Source organism: Neopelma chrysocephalum, unplaced genomic scaffold, assembly GCF_003984885.1.
Source record: "Neopelma chrysocephalum unplaced genomic scaffold, ASM398488v2 Primary Assembly neopelma1_187, whole genome shotgun sequence".
Lineage (NCBI taxonomy): Eukaryota > Metazoa > Chordata > Aves > Passeriformes > Pipridae > Neopelma > Neopelma chrysocephalum.
Window position 1 is genome coordinate 1,561,648 of NW_020897849.1, and position 21,092 is coordinate 1,582,739.

The 21,092-nt window shown below is 41.9% G+C and overlaps 1 protein-coding gene across 1 annotated transcript in view; it reads right to left on the minus strand.

Moving 5' to 3' along the window:
- MKLN1 (muskelin 1) overlaps nt 1-21,092 on the minus strand; it is a 93,769-nt gene that overhangs the window by 71,946 nt on the left and 731 nt on the right. The window contains exon 2 of the mRNA XM_027702476.1: nt 7,436-7,505. Within this exon, the coding sequence (XP_027558277.1) occupies nt 7,436-7,505 (70 nt within the window). The remainder of the gene's footprint in view (nt 1-7,435; nt 7,506-21,092) is intronic.

A 21,092-nucleotide genomic window follows, 5' to 3' on the forward strand; every position in this document is an offset into this window, starting at 1 on the left:
ATGTGGTTGAACTACCTATTCCTAGCAATTCTATTCAGGACTTACATACATTCCTTTAAGTTGGACACAAGACTTTCCTGAAATCTGGCAAATAGGATCAAACTACAGGGAGTGAAGATTAAAACGCCCACCACAGCCTGAAATGAAACCTAAACTGAATACACAATTAGATAAATACAGTATGTTCCACATGCTAAGAGAACATCAAATTACTTTTCCTCTCTGGGCTGAGACGCTGTTTAACCACTGAGCACAAAGTTTGGTGCGTGGAGAACACAGGAACCAACTGCTTATTAACCATCCCAAATAAAACTGAGCCACTTGGTGACACTAAAGGGTCTTTGCACAGAAAATGATGAAAATGTGCTCACTTGTGAACATTTGCTGCCCTCTTACACCATGGGGACACATCAGTGTGTGAACAGTCAGGTGATTTATACTCAGGCTCCAGCTACCACCTTCACCGGCACTACTGGAGGAAATGGGCTGTTCCCATGGAAAAGTAGGTGCAGGGAAGCACGTGCACCATTCATCGGGGACCACTGAGCACCTTCCCCACTAGGCAGGTCTTGGAGGGAGTGCAGAGACATCCTGTTTTGCAGAACACATGGAGTTTTATACCTGAAAACAACGTGTTTAATTCTCCTCCCTGATTTCTCCGAACCAAGCAGAGCACACTGGGAACCGAGGCAAAGCGCAGAATCACAATTACTCATCGTGCTGGATTTTGTTACAAAACCCCTGTCATCAGGACTCCAGCACAAGCAGATCAGCACAGAGCTGTAGGACACCTCCCCACCACAGGCTCTGCTGGTGGCCCTGTCCCCCCAAGCAGCAGCACTGCCAAGACATGACACCTTATTTTCGGTCTTTCATCAACATCAAGCAGAGTATTTTGCATGTGTGTGGCTGCTTTCTGTGGATCCCGAGTAGGGACTGAATAGTCTCCCTCTATCAAGTGCCACTGACCTCACTCTGCTCAGGACAAACAGTTCCATCAGTAGCAGAACCTTACCCTAGAAGTGTAACTCCTGGGAGAGAAGAAAAACAAACTTGCCCATCTGTTTAGTTCTCAGTCTTTCTGTCTCAGCCCTACAGAGCTACTAATTTTTATTCTATGAGCAAGACTGACATCACTCTGGAGAGCACCAGGATAAAGATGGGATGGATAAAGGTTCCCAATGGCTGGTTCCCTCTACATTCACAAGAAGCTTAGACTGAAAGAAATACTTGTACATACAACAGTTGCAGATGATACAGACTGGGTAGGTACCTAACAGAAGAAGATTTACTGCCAAAGATGTTTCCAGCAACTCAAATTTTTTCAGAGTGAAGAAAATAAGTCAGTGTCAGCACTGCAAGGGTACAACAGAAGAATGCTTTGGTGCATTTCCAGATTTTTTTGATGAAAAATTCCTAGTTTTGTGAAGAACACCATCCACCTAAATATCAGAACCCACTGTTAGTTTAACTAGCAGCAAGCCACACTTTTGTCTCAAAATACTCCCTAAACTTCCAAAAAAAAAAAAACCAAAACCCTGAAGTTCTATACAGAAAACTGATTTTCTAAAGCAGAGGAGAGGAAAGGATGAGCAAAAGGACAGTCCTGTAATGAGTAAGGCAGTACTTGATACATGGCACAGCCCGCTGCCAAAATTCCCATGCAGAACAGACAGTACACAACGTCTAAGAACTCCTCCCACACCATCATATCTTCCCTGCAGATTTCTCCCGAAGCTGGAAAAGCAAAGCCAGCACTACCAGCAATTGCAATTCTTAATCCTGCTGGAATCCCAAACCTAATGCCTGGGCCATGAACACATACTCTCTCAAGTACCACACAAGACTTGCAAAACCTTGGCACAAAGGTCCTCCTGCATTATTCAATTCTTAGCCTAAATTATGGGAGAGAAAAGCAGGACTGCACTTAAACCCTTTGTGCCCCGAAGGCAACAAGGCACAGCAATTACTCCACAGGGCCAGCAGTGATTTCTTAACCCTACAGACAGAAGGGAACTCTGTAGCCCTCCTTCCCACTTCCACACATCCCACCACCTGCTGAGTCACACAGACCCCACAGAAAATAGAAGTACAAAAGCTAAACACAACCTTTTTGTGAATTTATCCACTGATTGATATGGAAACTAAAGACAGGTTTGCTTTAAAACACCATACCTAAGTATGGACTTCTGTATTTTTTAATGCACACACAAACCGAAAGACTTTTACACTGAAAGAAGGGAAATTTAGGTTAGATACTAAGAAGAAATTAATTACTGTGGGGGTGGTGAGGCCCTGGCACAGCTTGCCCAGAGAAGTTGTGGCTGCCCCATCCCTGGAGGTGTTCAAAGCCAGGTTGGACGGGGCTTGGAGCAACCTGGGATAGTGGAAGGTGTCCCTGCCCATGACAGGGGGTTGGGACTGGATGATCTTTAACATCCCTTTCAACCCACACCATTCTATGATTCTATGATATATATAAAAATACAGACATAATATACTTTTTGGGTTTCTAAACACACACACTGCTGCCACTCTGTGGGTACCAGCTACAAATCTCACTGATGTTGAAAAAACCACTTTGCCTCAAGAGCTGCAAACAGCTGGGCTGCATGGATATTTTTGGACTGCTACCAGGATTGTAGCCATGAGAGACTATTCTCTATGGTTTTGAAAGAAGTGACAGAACTGTATGTTAAGACCAAGTGATTTATTCAACCTGGAGAGAACAAGTCTATGAGATTTCAAGCCAATACATACACCAAGATACTTGACACTTTTCCTATTGCAATAAGCAACATCAGTACATTCAATGTCCACGTATTCACACAGTATTCCAAAAGTCCAAATTATAAACTCAAGTGTTTGTTCATTAAAACAGGGCACAAGGACACTAACTGGTGTAACTGAGCAAAACCCTCAGCCCAATTGTTTAAGCCTCAAATTATAACACAAAAGAGACCTACAAAACATTAGAAGAGTAAAACTTCTGGTTTATGACTCAACATATTTGTAAGTGAAGATGCACAAAGAGTAAAGTCACGTATAGCACTTCAGCACCCCAACAGCTCATTACACTGCACCCAAAAAAGAGTAAATCCAGCCCTGTCACACTGGGAGCTGCAGCAAATTCCAAACTCTTTTGAAGCTCTGGTCTGTGCTACCATTTGATGACAACCCTATGAAAGCTTCCACATCACACAACTGAGTGTAAATTTTATTAATGTACTTTACATTAATTCCTGATACAATCTACTGAGTAGGATGGAAATCAAGAGAGGAAAACTAGTCTTCCCAGACGCAGAACCAATTGTGTCCACAATGCCACTAACTTTCTACATATGTTCTTCTGGTATTCAAAATTCACATCTCCACAAGGTTGGAATGGGCTGCCCAGGGAGGTGGTGGAGTTACCATCCCTGGAATGGTTCAAGAAATGACTGGATGTGGCACTTAATGACATGGTCTGGTTGATGAGGTGGTGTTCGGTCAAAGGTTGGACCCTATCTCAGAGGTCATTTCCAACCTAATTGATTCTGTGATCAAATATACTGAACCAGATTCCAAACTGCACTGCACAAGCTGCCTGTGCAATTAGAGTCACACTGTAATTTATTAATTTCTTTCCCTTTAAGCATTTTTTTATTAGGGAGTAGTGAAACTTGTACTGCAGGTAAAAATAACCACCACAACATAACAAAATAACAGGAGTTGCCCTTGCCCATGACACAAACCTCCTGATTGCTATTTCAATTAAGTTGGTGGCTAAATAAAAATCTATCCTTTTGTTCTACACATTATGAATCAAGCCACTCAGAGGAATTAGATGCTGTTCTGTTTCAAACCATCCCTAGAATCATCAGGATGAGCCTTTATTGACAGAGCTGTGGTCTTCAGCATCACCAGCCTCATTGCTTCACACTTCCTATGTAAACTGAAAACTGGATTAAAAATAGACCCATCAGCCCTCTCCTGCTTGAATAGGTTACTACATAACAGGTTTGTTATTAAATATATAATTTCTGGGTCATCTATTTCAAGACTCAAGAAAGATATCTAGTTTAATAAACAGAAAACCAGCTGTCAGATGTATTTCCTTTCACTGGCACTCATTCATAACCAACTGATGGCTTTCAAGGCCATGAGAATTACTTAACTCTACCATATCCATAAAGCCAGGAAAACCCTTTACTAAATACAGTCACGTGGCAGCATTTCAAGTGTCTACACTTAGACTTTCATTCTCTTTCCTTCCTCAAAAAGGTTTGATACAGATTCCAGCACATTTACTGCATTTTCACGGAGCTACTGAACACATTTCGAGGTTCTTACCTACGTTCTTCCAACTCGTGCTCATCCCAGCAAGAGGAACCTTGTGAAAGAAAAGGTGCCTGGAGAGGTTTTGTTTCACTCAACAAGGGAAGGGAATAAATCAATGTTTAGGGACTCACTCATACTTCTACCTCTAAGGCAGCACAGCATCCTCACCCCGGCAGGGAATTGCTAAGCCCTGACGTTCAGGTGAGACACTGACGGGACAAACACGAGCAACTGGAGCTGCAGAGCTTATTAAACCATCTCCCAGCACTTCCCAGCACAGTCCCTGTGCTGTGCCTTAGCCCTGGTTTCAGCCCATAAAGTTGGGAACAAGGAGAGCTTTATTTCCCCGAGTTTTCGTTCGCTTCCTCTCCGGACTATTATGGCCACCCACACACTCCAGCAAGTGCGTCACCGCACAAGTGACCAGTCTTTAATTGAAGTGCTGCCAACACACCACCCTAAAATGAAGCTTTGCAGCTTCATTTTCCATAGGATATGATGTTTATTTGGGGGATTAAAAGCTATGTGTATATATCAACATTTCTTGGAATACGAACTACTCAACTTCTAACAAAGGAACTGATTTTGCCCCAACTTCTCTCCTCAACACACTCATTATTTGGTCACCCACTGTTTCAGTCGAAGGTTTCCAAGCTAAGAATCTGCCTTAAGGACTTCAGCCACCTAGAAAAACAAGGAAGCAGACTACCTATGCATAAGTTTTACCTGCATTTAAATGTGGCAGTCTTTCAATGAGCAAGGTGCAAGAATTACTCTGAGCAAAATGCAACCAAATCTGGAGTTCTTTTGTCAAGTATGAGACAATACAAATGGGAATTGTTTCTATATACACAGAAATAATAAAAACTGCATTCTTTGCACCAGGCCTCTTCTAGAAACTTTAATTCCCAATTGCCTCTTTCCAGTTAATTTTTCAACAGAGAAATTAAACCGTCAAAAAAGGCTTTACGTGGATAAGCTCAGGTTGGAAACATGAGAATTAGCTGAAGTATATATGTATGTAAAATATAAATATACATGATATTATAATATAATATATTCAATATAAAGTACTTCATACAGTATAAGGGCACTGCAAATACTTCATCTCTCTCGGCACTCAGGATTGGGCTTGCTGAATCCAACTACATAGCATTTTATATTCTCACTGTTGGATACAGAGATTCAGCAAGAGGAATTGAGCAGGATGATCTTTTCCAGACAGGCAGCCAGGTTTTCTGTTGGTTTTGTCTTTAAATAACAGAATAAAACCCAAATACTGTCTTGCCAATCTTGGTTGCAGCTACTGAGATCAATTTTTTCCAAGTCAGACCTTAATTCTGGATACCTAATACATGTCTAGATATGTGACACACAGGCAGACAAATGACAGTGTAAATTCATCTCTCTCCTACCAAAAAGGTTGGTTTAAATGCCTTGCTTAGCATTCAGAGCAGTGCCCAGTTCTCCAGGGCTGGATTCAGTCGTTCTGCAGCAACATCTCCATTCAGGTCACGGCCAATCCACATAAAATTTTTGGAAGACATCTCTTTAACAAGCTCGTGTGGTCTGTACAGAAGTCTGCCACTCTAATTATTACCTGCTTAATCTACATGTCTGAATACAACCCCCATCACTGCTTGTCAGCTTTGAGCACAGGATGGGAATATTCTAAAGCACTCAGTTACAAGAGGTTCCTTCCCATTCCAAAATCAGATTTTTAAAAGTAATAAACATTCAGGATGGCTCAGAAAATGAAAGAGCAAATTTGAGCAGCAACTAAAAGTACACCTCAGATGAAAAACCCAGTCCAAAACCACACCACAAAAACTGCCTAGGGAACAAGAGTACCCTAAGAACAACATGTGCTTCCTGCATGAGAGGAAGGATGGTACAGACTGGAATAGAACCCAAGGTCAGTATCCATTACCCTGCAATCCATAGTTCCTAGATAGACTAAAACTGCTCCAGGTCATGGATTAAACTCCTATGCTGTTTATCAAAATAATTATATATTTTTTAAAAAATCAAATTAAAAGAGCAGTAGATGCACAGAGGCATCAAGAGAATAAAAATTATTAGTCTTCACAAGCAGGTTTATGAAACATATTAATGGAATCATGGCTAGGCTTCGCAAACGAAGATTTGGGATAACGGAATAAAGAGGACAGTTTTCCATCTCCTCTAAAAAAATCTCCCACTTCTGTAGACACAACAACAGAGAAGGATTGATCAGAAAATCCAGATGAAAGCTCTTCAGCTGGACAGGATGACCTGCTGCTCTAAGGAGCCACCAGTGCAGACTATCGATTTTTAACACACCTCCGAGGCAAAGCAGCAAGATTTACCTGGAGAAAAATCCTGTGAGAGTTCACTCATGAGGAATCCTTGGATTAAATAAGCAGATAAGCAGAACTCTGCACGAGAGAGACACTGCACAAGACACTCTGCTCAGTGCTTTAAACAAATGAATTTAAACACAATTCAAACCAACAAGCAACATAAGAGATATAGAAGCTGATCAAACAGTATCACAGTAATAAGGTGCAGATCTAACACACACAAAAAAAAAAAGATAAGACACTTATTGGAGAAAAAAAAAATAAGTGGAAAAGCATTTTCTGGATAACCTAAAACCTACTTCATAGCGAGAAAGCAAATTAGATGCTAAAATCAATACAAATCTTATTTTAATAAGGTGCTTAACCAGCAGAAGAGGTGACATTCATGTTTCTTTAACCAGAGGCTACATTTCTAAACGTGCTGTTAAGGAGAAACAAACACAGGCTCCTTAGATCTGGGATTCAAGGCCAAGAACCTACAACAGCCTCCAGTAGCGCTGACAAAGGGGGACCTCACGCCTCATTAGCAGCTTAATCTCACCATAAGGTTCCATTATTTCCAGCACTACCACGACTGCCAAGGATGAAACCTGAAACTTCCCCCGCAATGAAGCATTTCTTGAAACATCACAAATTGCTAGAAATGTAAATACCTGATGTACCAACAAGCTGCATTTTACTCAGAGAAGGAAGCCTATAAAGGCTGTCAACAACAGCAGCATGCATTCAAAATACAAATTCCAGGATATATTAAGTTGTACAACACGGCTTACCTGGGGGGGATAATTGCTTTCTGAAGACCACCTTGAGGACTGATCATTGGGCTTATCCACCAAGATATTCCTAAAAAAACAAGAAGCCAGAATTAATTTAAACAACAGCCACCTATTTTACTTCTCCAGTAAATCTGTTTACATGCAGGGCAGTAACGTTCTCATGCAACCACCCAAATCACCAGGTAGAGACTCAGGTTCTCCCCCTCATTGTTAAAAATTTTGTACATCACTATTTTACAGGTCCCATCAAAACACGCCCTCGAGCCTCGTGGTTGTGAAACGGAGCCCCAAGTTGCGAAACAAAAAAAATCCAAATTGTGAAACAAATGTAAAACAGATGAATTTACATGGGCCCAAGTCTGTAATGAAGTGGAAAAAACGGACTCATTCACCCCATCGGGGTAAGAACTTCTCAATAAGGTTAAAGTGATGAGCAGTGAGAGGGTTACTAAGCCAAAAACTGTCCTTTACTAGACAGGCAATATTGGAAGGGAGAGAGAGAGAGCTGTTAACCTACTTAAGCTTTCCTGGAGGGTGGAAGATGACCACCTAAATCATGCCAAATTTTAATAAGTATTTTTCATGAGCTACGAGCCTAGAACAACACACAAGAAAGCAGAATTTCAACCCTTCAACCAAGCAAAACTGAGCTGCAGTTCGGAATAGCACAGTATTTACGGGATTAGTAAATTCAGAATAGATTTTTTGGCTAAAATTAAACAGATTCATCATGACAGTCACATGACAGGTCTCCCTCCTCTCCTAATAACAATGCAGTAAAGTTCACCTCCCAGATTAAACTAAGAAAAAAACCAACCAAAAGCCACTAAAATGTATATAATTATTGGCGAGGTGACGATGCACCACCTGCTGGACAGGCCTTATGAACTCCACGACATCCAACTAATGAACTCGTCAGCTCATAAAAACTTATGTAAAAAGAAGGAAACTCATCAAAAGGCTTATGCCATCTCCATCTGCTGTGTAGGAGGGAAAGAACACGAGCATCTGGATTACTACAAAGGGCTGGAGGAAAAGCGCTGCCATGAAAGCTCCGAAGGGAAGGAGGTTAAGTCAGAGGTTGAGCATTAAGAGACAGAAATCAGCTCGCTCCTTCCACACCGGGCAGACCGAAATCGCTGCTCTAGCAACGGTATCCAAGCAGTCCCTGCTGTGACAAGGGAGACAGCAAAGAGCCAAACAAGGGTGGGTGGCCTCTGAAATCCCAACATTTTCCAGAGCTGGTGAAGTGGTTGTGTCCATCCGCAGGCTCAGATCCTCAGGATTTTCACACAGCATGGGAATAAAACTCAGGTTTCCCCTCTGCCTTCAGCTAATTCCCACTATGGCATATTTATTGACACAGCGATGCCAGCGCTGATCCAAGGTTGCAGGTACTTTATTCACCCATTTCCAATGGGGAAAATGTGATGGAACAGGATATGGACAAGCACTGCCCTCCCGCTCAAACCCCATCAAACAGGGAACATCACGCCATGGATCTGCATAATTAAACATCTGGATAAGTACATCTTCTTTGCAGTGCAAACAATCTCAACTCCAAGAGAAAACCTAACCCCCATCTTTAATTACAACCAGGACAAAACCAACTAAACCAAGGGGGAGAACTTCAGAGACACAGATTTCTAATAAAAGCTGCCAGTCTCCAAGCTAAGTCACGATTAGAAACCACAAGACACTTGCTGTTGAGAAGATTCATACCTGCACTCTCCTATACCACGCCACAGGCAAGACAACATGGTATTTAATAAATTCTTAATGCCTTTTACTATCTGGGGAGGAAAAAAAAAGCTAAACATGAAGATATGTATCTTATATTAAATACTTAAGGGATATAAAGGCAGATAAAACTAGATAATGGCCTTTCTCCTTTATGGAACTTTATCCTAGAATGCAAGAAGACAACTTACCCTACAGATTATATTTTATTTATGATGCCATTACATTTGCTTAAATACTGGACATAAACTCTTCACATGTTGAGCAACAATTGCAGGAATTGGCACTGTTACATGGTCAGATAATTCCCTGCTGGAAAAAGGCATTTTATACCTGGGACGGATCCCAAATATCGTATTTTTAGAAGGAGATTTGTTTGCTTCTCCAGGTCAAAGATCAATTTGCCACAACCAAAGAGGATCTCAATCAGCACAGCTAGACAAGATAAAAATCCTTCCACGGAGAGAGAGAAAAAGAGACAGGCAGTCACACAAAATTAAGGCTAAAAAGAAATGTGAAAGATAAAGATAGCAGTGTCAATGGAGTTAGAAATGTTTAAAAATATGTGGGTTATTAATTTATTAAGATTAAACAAACATTGAAGACAGAAGTCCATATGTACAAAGTCAATTTACGAAAACAATTTAGGAAAATTTATGGGCTTGGAGGAATTCAAGCATTCCACGAGCCATGAGACAGCAAGAAACAAACAAATTCATATCCTAATGGCAGACTCCTTTTTCCATGTAAAGCCCTTTTTCTGGACATCAAACTCCCACACAATACCCGGGGGCAGGCTTTGCAGATATGACACCTAGATTAAAATCTGAGAAACTTTAGAAGAGAAAATTCCATTAACTCAACGACTTTCCATGTAATTTTCACAAGGCATTAAAATAAAAAAAAAAAAAGGTATTTGTAAGCCCTCGAGCTACGCAAGAACAGAATGGTTTTACACAAGCTTTTCCTGAGAAAAAAGCAACCCATTAAATGTGGTTTGAGATAACTCCTAATCATCAGCTGCGGGTACAGGATCGAGTCTCTCACAAATCTCCAGCAGTGCCAAGAGGGACCATCCCACCCACTCTCCCCACCAGCAACTATAATAAAGATTTACATAAATAACTTCTTTAGTCAGATCAGTTCTCCAGTCCAGCTCATCACTGGTGCCAGCACCACCAGGGATGGTAAAGATGAGCAGCTGGATCGGGACGAGGGGTTCCCAAACTCCCAATCCCCCTCTCCCACTGGAAAAATCAGACATAGTGATACCTCTGCTACTAAAAGCTAAGGAGAAGGAGCCATTTTATTTGCTCCACGAGCAGCACCGTGTCCAGAGGTGGCACTGGTGTGCCTTCATTTCCTAACCTGGCTGCCTGCAGGGCTATTAACAGCTCGGCCTTACTGAAAGTGCTCCCATCCCTAAGTAAGTGGATGGTTCTGATTTCTCCATGCAAAAAGCCCTTCTGGCAGAGCACAGGGCGAGGTTCTTTTTATTACCCGGGCAGGCACTGCCCTCACAACTGCTGGAAGTAGATAATTTTTCCTTTCACCATCCCAGAAAAACCGTCATATCCGTTGTGCCAACTGCTGGTTGATCTCTGCTGGAACGACAGAGATGACCCCATGTCTGGGGACTTCTCTGCAAAGAGCTCTGCACGACAACCACGAAAGGGAGAGTTTTCCTTTGCTCTGGGTGGGGGGGGGAAGGGAGAAATAAGATGACTTTGCAGAACACGCTGCAAATTAGGTTTAAGGCTGCTATAATTTGCATCTAACCTAAATATTTTCATGAAGCTGCTATTAAGAGAAATCCACGACTTTAGGAACGAGTCCCTAAGAATAAACAAATCCCAAACACTCGCTTTGCTTGGCACACTCACGTGGCTCCTCGGAGAGCAGCTGTGCAGGAAAGGGCACACGCGTCACCAAGAGCACTTGGAACACGGACAGGGCTCCTCTGGAAAACCACAGAGGTACCAGGCCATTACACTGCAAAAAGCATTTGGAGTGCTAGGGAAACACAGACTAACTGAAAACGGGCAAAATACTCACTCCAGGGTTGATTTTTTTTCAGTTTTTCCTACAACCATCCCAAAAGGGATTAAGGGAGAACATGGCAACTGGATTACACGGACTAGAATTTCCACTAAGGCCATCGTAAGACGTGGTGGACCAACTATTTCAAGCATGTGGAGCCATCACAGCAGCCAGCACAAAGCATCCATGGAGATACTCCTGCCCAGCCAGGGCACTGGAATGTACACACAGTCTTAACTAAGAAAAACGGGAAAAAAAAACAACTCACCACCAAAAAAGTCCACGGATCTGGAAAGAACTACAGATTTTTTTTCTCCTGCAACTCACAGAAACTCACTGCAACTAATGCTGGTTTCAAACCACCTGACTGTGATGTTTGAAGACCAGTGTGTACCTCTGGCTGTCCCCTAAAGCAGTTCAGAAAAACCTTTTTAGGTTCTGTTCCAAAGTTTTTCTCCCTCCTATGGGAAAAGTTCTCTGCTTTAAATGGCAGAAGGATGTAAGGACGTGAAAATGTCTTGGTTGAAACACAGCAAAACACACACAGTTATTATGCAGATCCATTCAGGAAACAACTTTTTCGGGGTTTGGGTGTTGTTTTTTGGGTTTGCTTTTTTAAAACCCAGGATTTCTTAACCCCATAGCAAAACAAAGTTAAACATATACAATGTGCACTTTTAAATATGACACTGTGATGAGATTTGCCAAGTGACTGCTCAAATTTGCTTCATCTCCTCAGCAGTCTCACACAAACATCCAGCATATTGTAAATTCACTTCTCTGAAAAGTAAAATAGCTTAGCAAGTACACCATAACAAAATAAACTGAAGGATTTAGAAATCACCTTACAGAACTATCCTTATCAGATCACAGCTGACTATACTGGACAACAAACTTGGTATTACTTAGCTCTGGCTAAGATATAGCTCAATTAAAAACACGTTTTCAATTATTTCTTTCAATTAACATTTTACTTTTTGGTTTTTAGCAGCCTCTCATCCCTGCCAGACCAACCAAACTGCTGCTTAAATGCAAAATGACACTGCTGCAGGCACTTCCAGTAAGGCAAATTATGAAGTACTTGTTTTTCACTCCCTCCACCTACTTAAGACTTCTTTAAACAAGATCTCTTTGATTCATCAGCACTTCCTCCTGACATGCCAAGAATTAAATGTTTACCAATAGTGACTAAAATTGCAGCAGTGAATTCCCAGGAAGTCATAGAATTGTTTGGGGTTGGAAAAGACTTCCACGATCACCAAGTCCAACCATTCCCCCAGCACTGCCAAGGCCACCAGTAAAACCCGTCCCCAAGTGCCACCTTTAAAATCCCTCCAGGGATGGTGACTCCACCATTCCATGGGCAGCCTGTTCCAGGGCTTGACAATCCTTTCCGTGAAGGAATTTTTCCTGATATCCAATCTAAACCTGCCCTGGCACAACTTGAGGTCACTTCCAGGTTCTCAGAGCCCGGTAAATAACTTCTATTCCAGTGACACTCCGCAGCCCTAAATCACGGATTAAACTTTTGACTGTATCGCAGCACTGAGAGCCCCAAATCCAGCTCCAGGATGGGAATATCAGTGTTGGCACAGCAGAAAAACAGACTGGAGACAAAATAAAGTCAGGCTTAGTCATGTATGTTGGTACCCACAAAAACTTCACGCATCACAGATGATTACCAGCCTAATTGTCCCAACATTTAGGGATTATAATTTGGATGCAATTTAACTGGTAAATGATGCTGAGAACCTTTAAGCTTGAAAAATTACCAAGGTTTGTTCTCCCTCTGCACAACAGGGAACTTTTCCATGTACTTAATGTCTCTCTACTTTTTTATATGAAAGTAACTTAAAATGTCAGTGATATTAGTGAACTCAGTGATTATAAGATCCTCTGGAACAGTTTCTTTTACTCATTTCATACTCAGTGTTCATTTGTACATGTCCAAGACACAAGGATATCTGAAATCCAGCCTTTTAGCTTAGCCTAGGTGAGGTCTGAGAAGGCTCCCTGAGTAGAAATAAATCCCTGGCTTAATAAAAGGACCAAGAATAGCGTGAATTCTGCCCTTCAATAGTCAAGGAAAAAGATGAAGAGATTAAATTCTTCAGCTGATCGGATTTGTCGCCAACAGATAAAATATTGGAGTAAAATTTGCCAGAGTTTAAAAAAATCACCAGCCACAACCACTTGATAACAAAGTTCAGTTTTCATTTCCTAAAATATCTCATATCTTGCTGAAAAATAGTTTAGGTAGTGTGTAAGCAGGGGGGTTTCTACTGCCAATCACCAGAAAAGTCGCTGAACTTCAACCTTCCAAAACTTCCCCAGTTCTGGTGGAGCAGCTCACTTCAGTACTGCATGGTGCTCACTTCCCATTTCCAAAAGCACTTGGGAAGGGGCAGATCCTTTACCAGAAAATTAGAGGATAGCAAAGCCCACACAAATCCCCTGGGCTGTGTTTTGGAAGCATCACAGCCCTGGTGGAGTATTTTTGCTTGACTAATGCACATATGGAAAAATTTAACGAAGGCCAGGAAGTAGATTTAGGCCTTCCACAATTTCACAACATTGCAGGGATGCTCTTACACGCCACAATATTAGTAATATTTCCACTCAGAGGAAGCCACAAAACCAGACTAAGTTATTACATGTACAGATATACATTGCTAATGTAAGCCATAAACACATCTTTAACATTCATCAGCACCGTAACCTCACACCCAGTAAAAGTTCACCCAAAAAACTGATGCCTGTAAAAGAATTTAAAGCAGACCAAGTTCAAAAAAACAGACTGGAGCCTCCTCATGCCCAAAGTGACGTCAGGTTTGGAGATTTTTCCACCAGAACTCTATGGAAAATGCCTCCTGGTCCCAGGTGGGACAACCTTCACAGCTTTCCTTTCAAAATTAAGTTTCTCTCACTAATTAACTGAGGGAATGCAGAAGACAAAATACTGATCTGGGAAAATAAAGAAGTATATGTATATATGGTATATAAAATAAAGAGGCCTGTTAAGTGCTGCTTATTTGGGGAAATGCATTACAAGCCAAACATTTGCCCCTGGAGCTACATTACAGAATAATTCCTTATTTTGGGGCAATATACATAATTCATGCTGAAGGAAACAGCAGTTCCCAAGCCAGCATTACTTTCATATTTGGCAGCTTCCAAACCCTGTACCCGAAAGCAGGTTTTCAAGGAGACAAAAATGTGAGAGTTAGCAATAGTACACCACCATGAGAGAGCAGAGTGGGAACTCGTTCAGCAATTCCTTACTCACGGGTCAGTTTACCGAATCCAAATTTTTCCCTTCCATTTTAGCACTCTGTGTGAAGGCCATCTCTTTACTGACACAACTTTCAAGTTCATAACACACTAGGAAATTGGTATTTAAATACAGTTGTAAGAGCCAAATGTTGCTTAAAGGAAAAGGAATCCCAGAAAAATACAGGTCACGTCCCAGAGCTTCAGCGGTTTTTCAGGCACCTTCCCAGAGCTCCAGGGTGACATTATGAACCCAGGAGTCTCGGGAGGAAAGGCAGGGAAGACCAAGGAAAACACCACCAAATTCAAACTAACCAGGGCACAGTTTTTCTCCAGGATGAAGATGCTGTTATTTGCCAGGAACAGCAAAACACTCCAGCAGAGGAGGAGCAAGTGCCATCAGCCACTCAGCTGCTGCAGCTCAAATCCAGACAGTGCAGGCTGCTGTCCTCAACTCAAATAGATGGCTGTGCTCCTTGATTTAAATTGATCCAGGAAATAATTTCTCAAGGATTATGCACGCTGACTTTCAAGTAATGACTGAAATAGCAACTACCTAAAGCAACAACCACTCTACATCTTCAGCGCTCCTCCTCCCCTTCCAGTAACTGGGGTATTATGGAATTCAGGCCCAGCTGAACTTACAGTTCATTCTTCCCACAAAATTCAACAGGCAAAAAAGCACAGCTACATTTGGTTTTACAAGTTCATATAAAGTCAAGCACTGGCTTTCTTTGGAACATGATGAATGTGCAGAATTAGAAACTATATTCTTTGCCATGAAAAAAAAAGAAAATCAAGCAGACTGTACCTGATGTTTGAGCAATTACACTTATCCCAAGGAAAACTCTGTTTCACAGAGTGTTTTAGTCTTTAAACCAGTAATTAGTCATCAGGAGCTGGAAAACTTTTATTAAACTCACAGGCTATACAGCCACATACAGGGTAAATGATCCATAATCTGATGATGTTAACACCTCCCAGGAAAATTTTACATTCTTAATGTTCCTGAAAAATGCCATCCCAGAATAGGCTGAACATCCAATACAGGTTCTGCCAGGTTGGTCACACCAGGGAACCTGAGCAATTAGCATTTCACCTTCATCCTTCTGCCAGTGAATAAAACTGTCTAATCTCTTAAGTAATGTCTATATTTTAACTGGAGCCCAGAGATTTCTTCTTATACTACAGCACTTGTGCCTCTACCTGGGAAGCAAGAGGTATCATAGCTCATAATTCATCATAACTTCATAATTTCGTGATTTTTTTTTCACTCCCTTCACCTCTCTGACATTTTTCTTTCTCACTAATTCACCTTATCAGACACCAGAGAAGCACATAATACTTATGTATTCAATCTGTGCAACTTTATTTTCTACAGAAATATTTTGCTCTCTGAGTACTGAATTTCAGTTTTTGGAGAAAAATCCTAGGCTACAGAAGTGATGTAAACAATGGGAAAATGCCTGTCAGAACGTGAGATTGTCCAGAAACATCCAGAAAATCCACACAAACAAGCAGGGGGGGAAATATTTTCCACTGGACATTGAAAAGAATGAGAAGCAGAACTGAGAACATTTCTATAGACAGGGTTCAGCAGAGGGGAACAGAGTCGGGCAGCTCTCTGTTTTAGCCAGGGTTTGCATTCCCAGCTCATTTGAGGGAATGTTGGAAGTACTGATCAATATTTAAAGCCATCAGCAGTGACAGACCCAGCCCTGTGCCTGCTCACCTTCCCATATCTCAAGGCAAAGCTATCCCAATGAGGAAAGTGAGTTGGCTACATTGAAATATTCAAGTAAAGCTATAAATACTGACAACTGAAGCTGAAAAAACTACATTAATGCTTGTTTTTGAAAAAAAAAAAAAAAAAAACAAAAACATGAAGTCACAGTTCTACAATTAGTCCATCCTTTGGGTCTGGTTTATATGGCTTTAAAAGGCCTCAGCAGAGGGTACCCTCACCTCATCAGGGAAACAGAGCTTGGGCTCAGGGAACAGAATATTAAAAATAAACCTTTTCATTAGTTACAACTGATTTCAGCTCAAACATGAGATTCTTCAAGACCTGGATGCATCTTTACGGAAATTTATGAACCTCTAAGGTGCAGATCTGAGTCCCTGGTTTCACGTGGTAGGAGGAGAAACAGGGGAGTTGGAGTTCAGGTTATTTTCCACCTGTTTTTTTTTTGGTTTGGTTTTGTTTAGTTGTTTGGTTTTGGTTGGGGTTTTTTTTAATCCTTATGGACTTTACCCCCAAAAGTTTGTCACACGTTCTCAGCACTTTCTTACTAACGTTTTGCAGGACCTTAGATTCGAAAACATAGAAGAGTTTTTACTCTCTCAGAGTAAACATAATACAGAAGTACATTTTAAACTGGCCAGGAACTTGCTGTCACATCCTTGTAACTAGAAAACAAAACAAAAGAAATTTGCTTTCTCACTTTGAAAGTCTATGAGTCACTCACATTTTACCATCAAAGCATCTTTGACTAAGTTTACTTCCCCCTGCTTTGATGGAAATACAGAAAACCAGCAAAAATACAGAATTATTTTAAGTGCATTTAACAAATCAGCTGATTCTTTCCCTGCTCCAGTACACTTCCTAAGAAAGGGACAGCAGAGTCATCCAGCCTTCAGCATTTGACGCCATTCATGGTGCCAAACTGGAAAAGACTGGAATTCTCAGAACAACTGAAGTCCACCATGAATTAGATAAAAATGAGTTGCAGTGAAAAAGCGACACAATTAGGAGGCTGTAAACGGTATTAAATTATCAGCTAAGAAATCAATCAATTTATATTCTTAGTAACCACCTTAGCACAAAAAATAATCAAACAAAATACCAACTAAAAATCCTAAAGTCGAACCTAGGAAATACACTGATCTTCCTACACTGATCTTCCTCTACAGGGATTCTACACAGGAAGACCTGAATGACTCTGAAGATCTGAGCAATAGAAATGGGATGAACCTTCCTCACAAAGGTATGTGACCAGAGCAACATCACAAAAGGCTCTTGTTGGTCTCTGAAGTGGGATTTCAGCTCCATAAAACGGTGACAGAAGGACCCGAGTGCATCAGTCAAATACAAAACACCACCAGTCACGAGTCTGATGCCTCCATTAGAAACCAGGGTCCTTGGACATAGTAATTTGGCAGCAGAAAAGGGTGCGCGACTGCCATGCACAGGGCACAGCACTTCACCCCTTATCCAACTCAGAGGAAGTTCAAACAGGAGCAGGTACAAAAACAGGCTACTAAAATATCAGGATATCAAGTGCTTCTCACAGAATGCAGAGTAAAAGCTTTTGATTCTTTTCCTTACCCAAAAAAAAAACCCAAAAAAAACAAAACCAAAAAAAACCCACCAAAACCCAAAACAAACAACAAACAACCCCAAGCTTGGACGAAGGTGACATTACCTTCTATAAACTATTTATCCCTCCTTATCCAAAAAAAAAAAAGAAGTGACTGAGCTCATCACTTCCTGCAGAAGTGCCTCTGCACAGGCAGAGCGCCTCTGGAAACACCAGATGTTTCAACAACAAATTTCCTCTTGGATCAATTTTCTTCCCAAAGGCAAAACCTCCCCTCAGTGCAAACTGAACTAGCCACTATTACCAGACCAACTCTTTCGCTTCTACCCACAGAGTTTTTAAAGTAAATATCCAAGTCAATGTTCCTGCTGGCAGCTACAAACCAACAGAGGGCAACTCCAGTGGTTTGAAAAACAGGAGAATGATTCCTTGGCAGAGTCCAGAAGGATAATCCACGCTCAATGTTTGGAAAGGTCTTTGTAAACATGCAGGTAGCTGCAGCCCTGGTGAAACAGTCAGACACAGTCCAACATCAATTCTGTGGTACCAGCACTAAATGCCAGAGGAGAGATGCCAGCATTCACCAGAGGAAGCTTCTGTGTCACTGAAAGAAAACTGGTCTTTTTCGATTGACTACTGATCCTCAACTAGAGCATGACCAGAAAGGCCTTTGAAAAACACTTCTAGTTTTGTTTTCTTTTGCTTGGGTCTTTTTTTTAAAAAAAAAAAAAAAGAGCAGTTATCAGATGGTTTAAGTACTCCGAAAAGTTTCAGTGCCAGTTCAGCATCACACAACCAGATGTGATATAAGTCACTAGACATCTAACTTCTTTCCTGGTCAGCAGTGATTAAAGTTTTATATTTCATAACTTTGTTTTACATTTAAAACCATAGAACTACTTAAGAAGTGTGTTTAAATCATGCTCAGCTGACAAGCCACTCTGCTCCCCTTCCACAAGCACTTCTCCTACACTACCACAACTCCCAACAACAAGCAGCAATATTTTTTAAGTTGTATATTCATTCCTACATCCATGAGGGCAGAGCCCCTCTTCTACTCCAAGGTCAAGTGGTTTCTTCCTAGTTAGACTAGAAAACTTTTTCAAACTTTAAACTACAGCATAACCAGAATTCCCATTATCGTGGAATCATTTAGGTTAGGAAACACATCTAAGATCGACTCCTTCCAGACAAGCATCATTCTGTTCCTCATGTCAAACACTAAGACAAGTTTTAGCTCTACCTGCATGTCCATCCCATAGTATGTTATGTTCCTGTCCCAGCAATTTTCAAGTTTTCAATCTTTGCTCCAAAAAAACCCCACCCTGTCCTATGTTTCTTCACACATTTTCTCTTTCTGAGAGTCTAATCTCAAACCACAGGTCGAAGCCTCTCCTTTCCATTTCGAACTGCATTTAAGCTCTCTCCTTTTTCATTCCCATGGGAATCAAAAGTTAGAATGTAAAACCCAAAACTTTCAGAGCAGACAGCACATTAAGACCAGCATTCCTCAGACCAAGGTCAGCACGCCAGAGAATAACCCCATCCCTGGGATTACGCTGCTGAAAAGCCGATAAAAATTGTTTTCCCTGATGATAAGCACGTCTAAACAACATCTTAAAAACAGCCAAATGCAAGGTCATGCTTTGGAAAACACCAGCCCTGCTAAAGGAATGGGAATTGTATCAGGGAAGGCAATGACATTAAGGACTTTGGGCAGCACTGCAGATGCCACGTGAACATTAAATCCTGACATGAGCCTGGAGCAAAAGGGACTAATGGGAGCCTTGGAAAGGGGTATCAAGGAGAAAGATAATACTATCTGTTTATATCTCATCAGTGAGATCAATAATGGACTGTCACCCTCCTGCTCAGGGAACAACACTTCAGCACAGAGTTAAAAGCCAGAAATGCTGGTAGAAATAACTACAAGATGATCAGAGACCTGAAAGAGCCACCTTAAAGACAAGTTGTTTTAACAAGAAAGATAAGGGGATTACTTAATTATCACCAAAGATTATCAATTAGGAAAGAACCCAGTTCTTTTTCATACCTAACACAGCAAATACACGGAAAGATACAACAACAAGGAGTTCAGTTAAAAACCCGTTTTTAAAGGTTCGCTTCGTTTTGGAAAGTGGAGATAATTGAGGATATTAATAATTAACAAACTAAGGCAACTCTGTCACTTGTTGAGAGCGGGTGAGTTGAGGATACTTCAATCAAAGGTCAGTAAAAGCAGCACAATCGATGATCAGGTGAGGCTCTACAACCCACAATGACCCAGTTGTCCTGTGATCCTAATGGTCCTCCCAAATTCCAGCACCAAGGCTGGCTTATCAAAAAGGTGTTATTGAAACTATTACACCTAAACCTCACTGTGGTCACTGAAAACTTCTCTGTCACTCACTGGAGGAATTTAACAGGCTGTAGCTGGATGCCACGGAGCCAACTCTCCCACTGAGGATGTGATCAGGGTAGTACAGCAGCACAAACCCATGGCTGTGAAGCACAGCTCCTGCCTCCTCCTGCCAACCCCCAAATTCCCAGAGGCAGGAGGTGAGGGCAGCAGGTGACCCCCTTCCCCAAAAGCCACACACAGCAGGTGACACAGCCCAGCATTCCAGGTCAAGGGCAGAAGAGGACACCCAGCTGCCAAAAAACACAGAGCCCACAGGCACCTGACAGCCCCTCACCTGCAGGGCAGGGGGGCACTGACCCTTCTCCCCGTTTCAACCAGTGAGTGACCAGCCTGTCCCACAAATGTCCTTCCCCAAACCTGGGGCCAGCTTCACCTCCTTAGGTGCAGCTTTCCCTTGCCCATCCCTGGTGCTCAAGGCCCCCAAACCTGACCCTCCAGGCCCTCCCCACTCGCTCACCATCCCAAACCTGCAGCCCAGACCCTCCGCCCCAAACAACCCCCCCCAAATCTCTTCATCAACCACTTCTCCAAACACACCCCCCAGTGATGGGGCTCAGCTCTGTCTCTGAACCCCTTTCGAGCACCTCCTGCCCACCAGCTCTGCTATACAGACCCTCCCTCACACGAAACCCCCCCAAACCTTGCTATACAACCCCAGACACAGCCCCCCCAAACCCTGCAGTACAGACCATCCTTCACACAAAGTCCGCAAACTTTTTCGTACAGACCAACACACATAGAACCCCAAACCTGCTCTACAGACCCAAACACACAAAAACCCCCTCGACTCTGCTGTAAAGATCCCCCTCACACACAGCTCCCCAAACCCTGCTGTACAGACCTTCCATCCCACAGAGCCCCC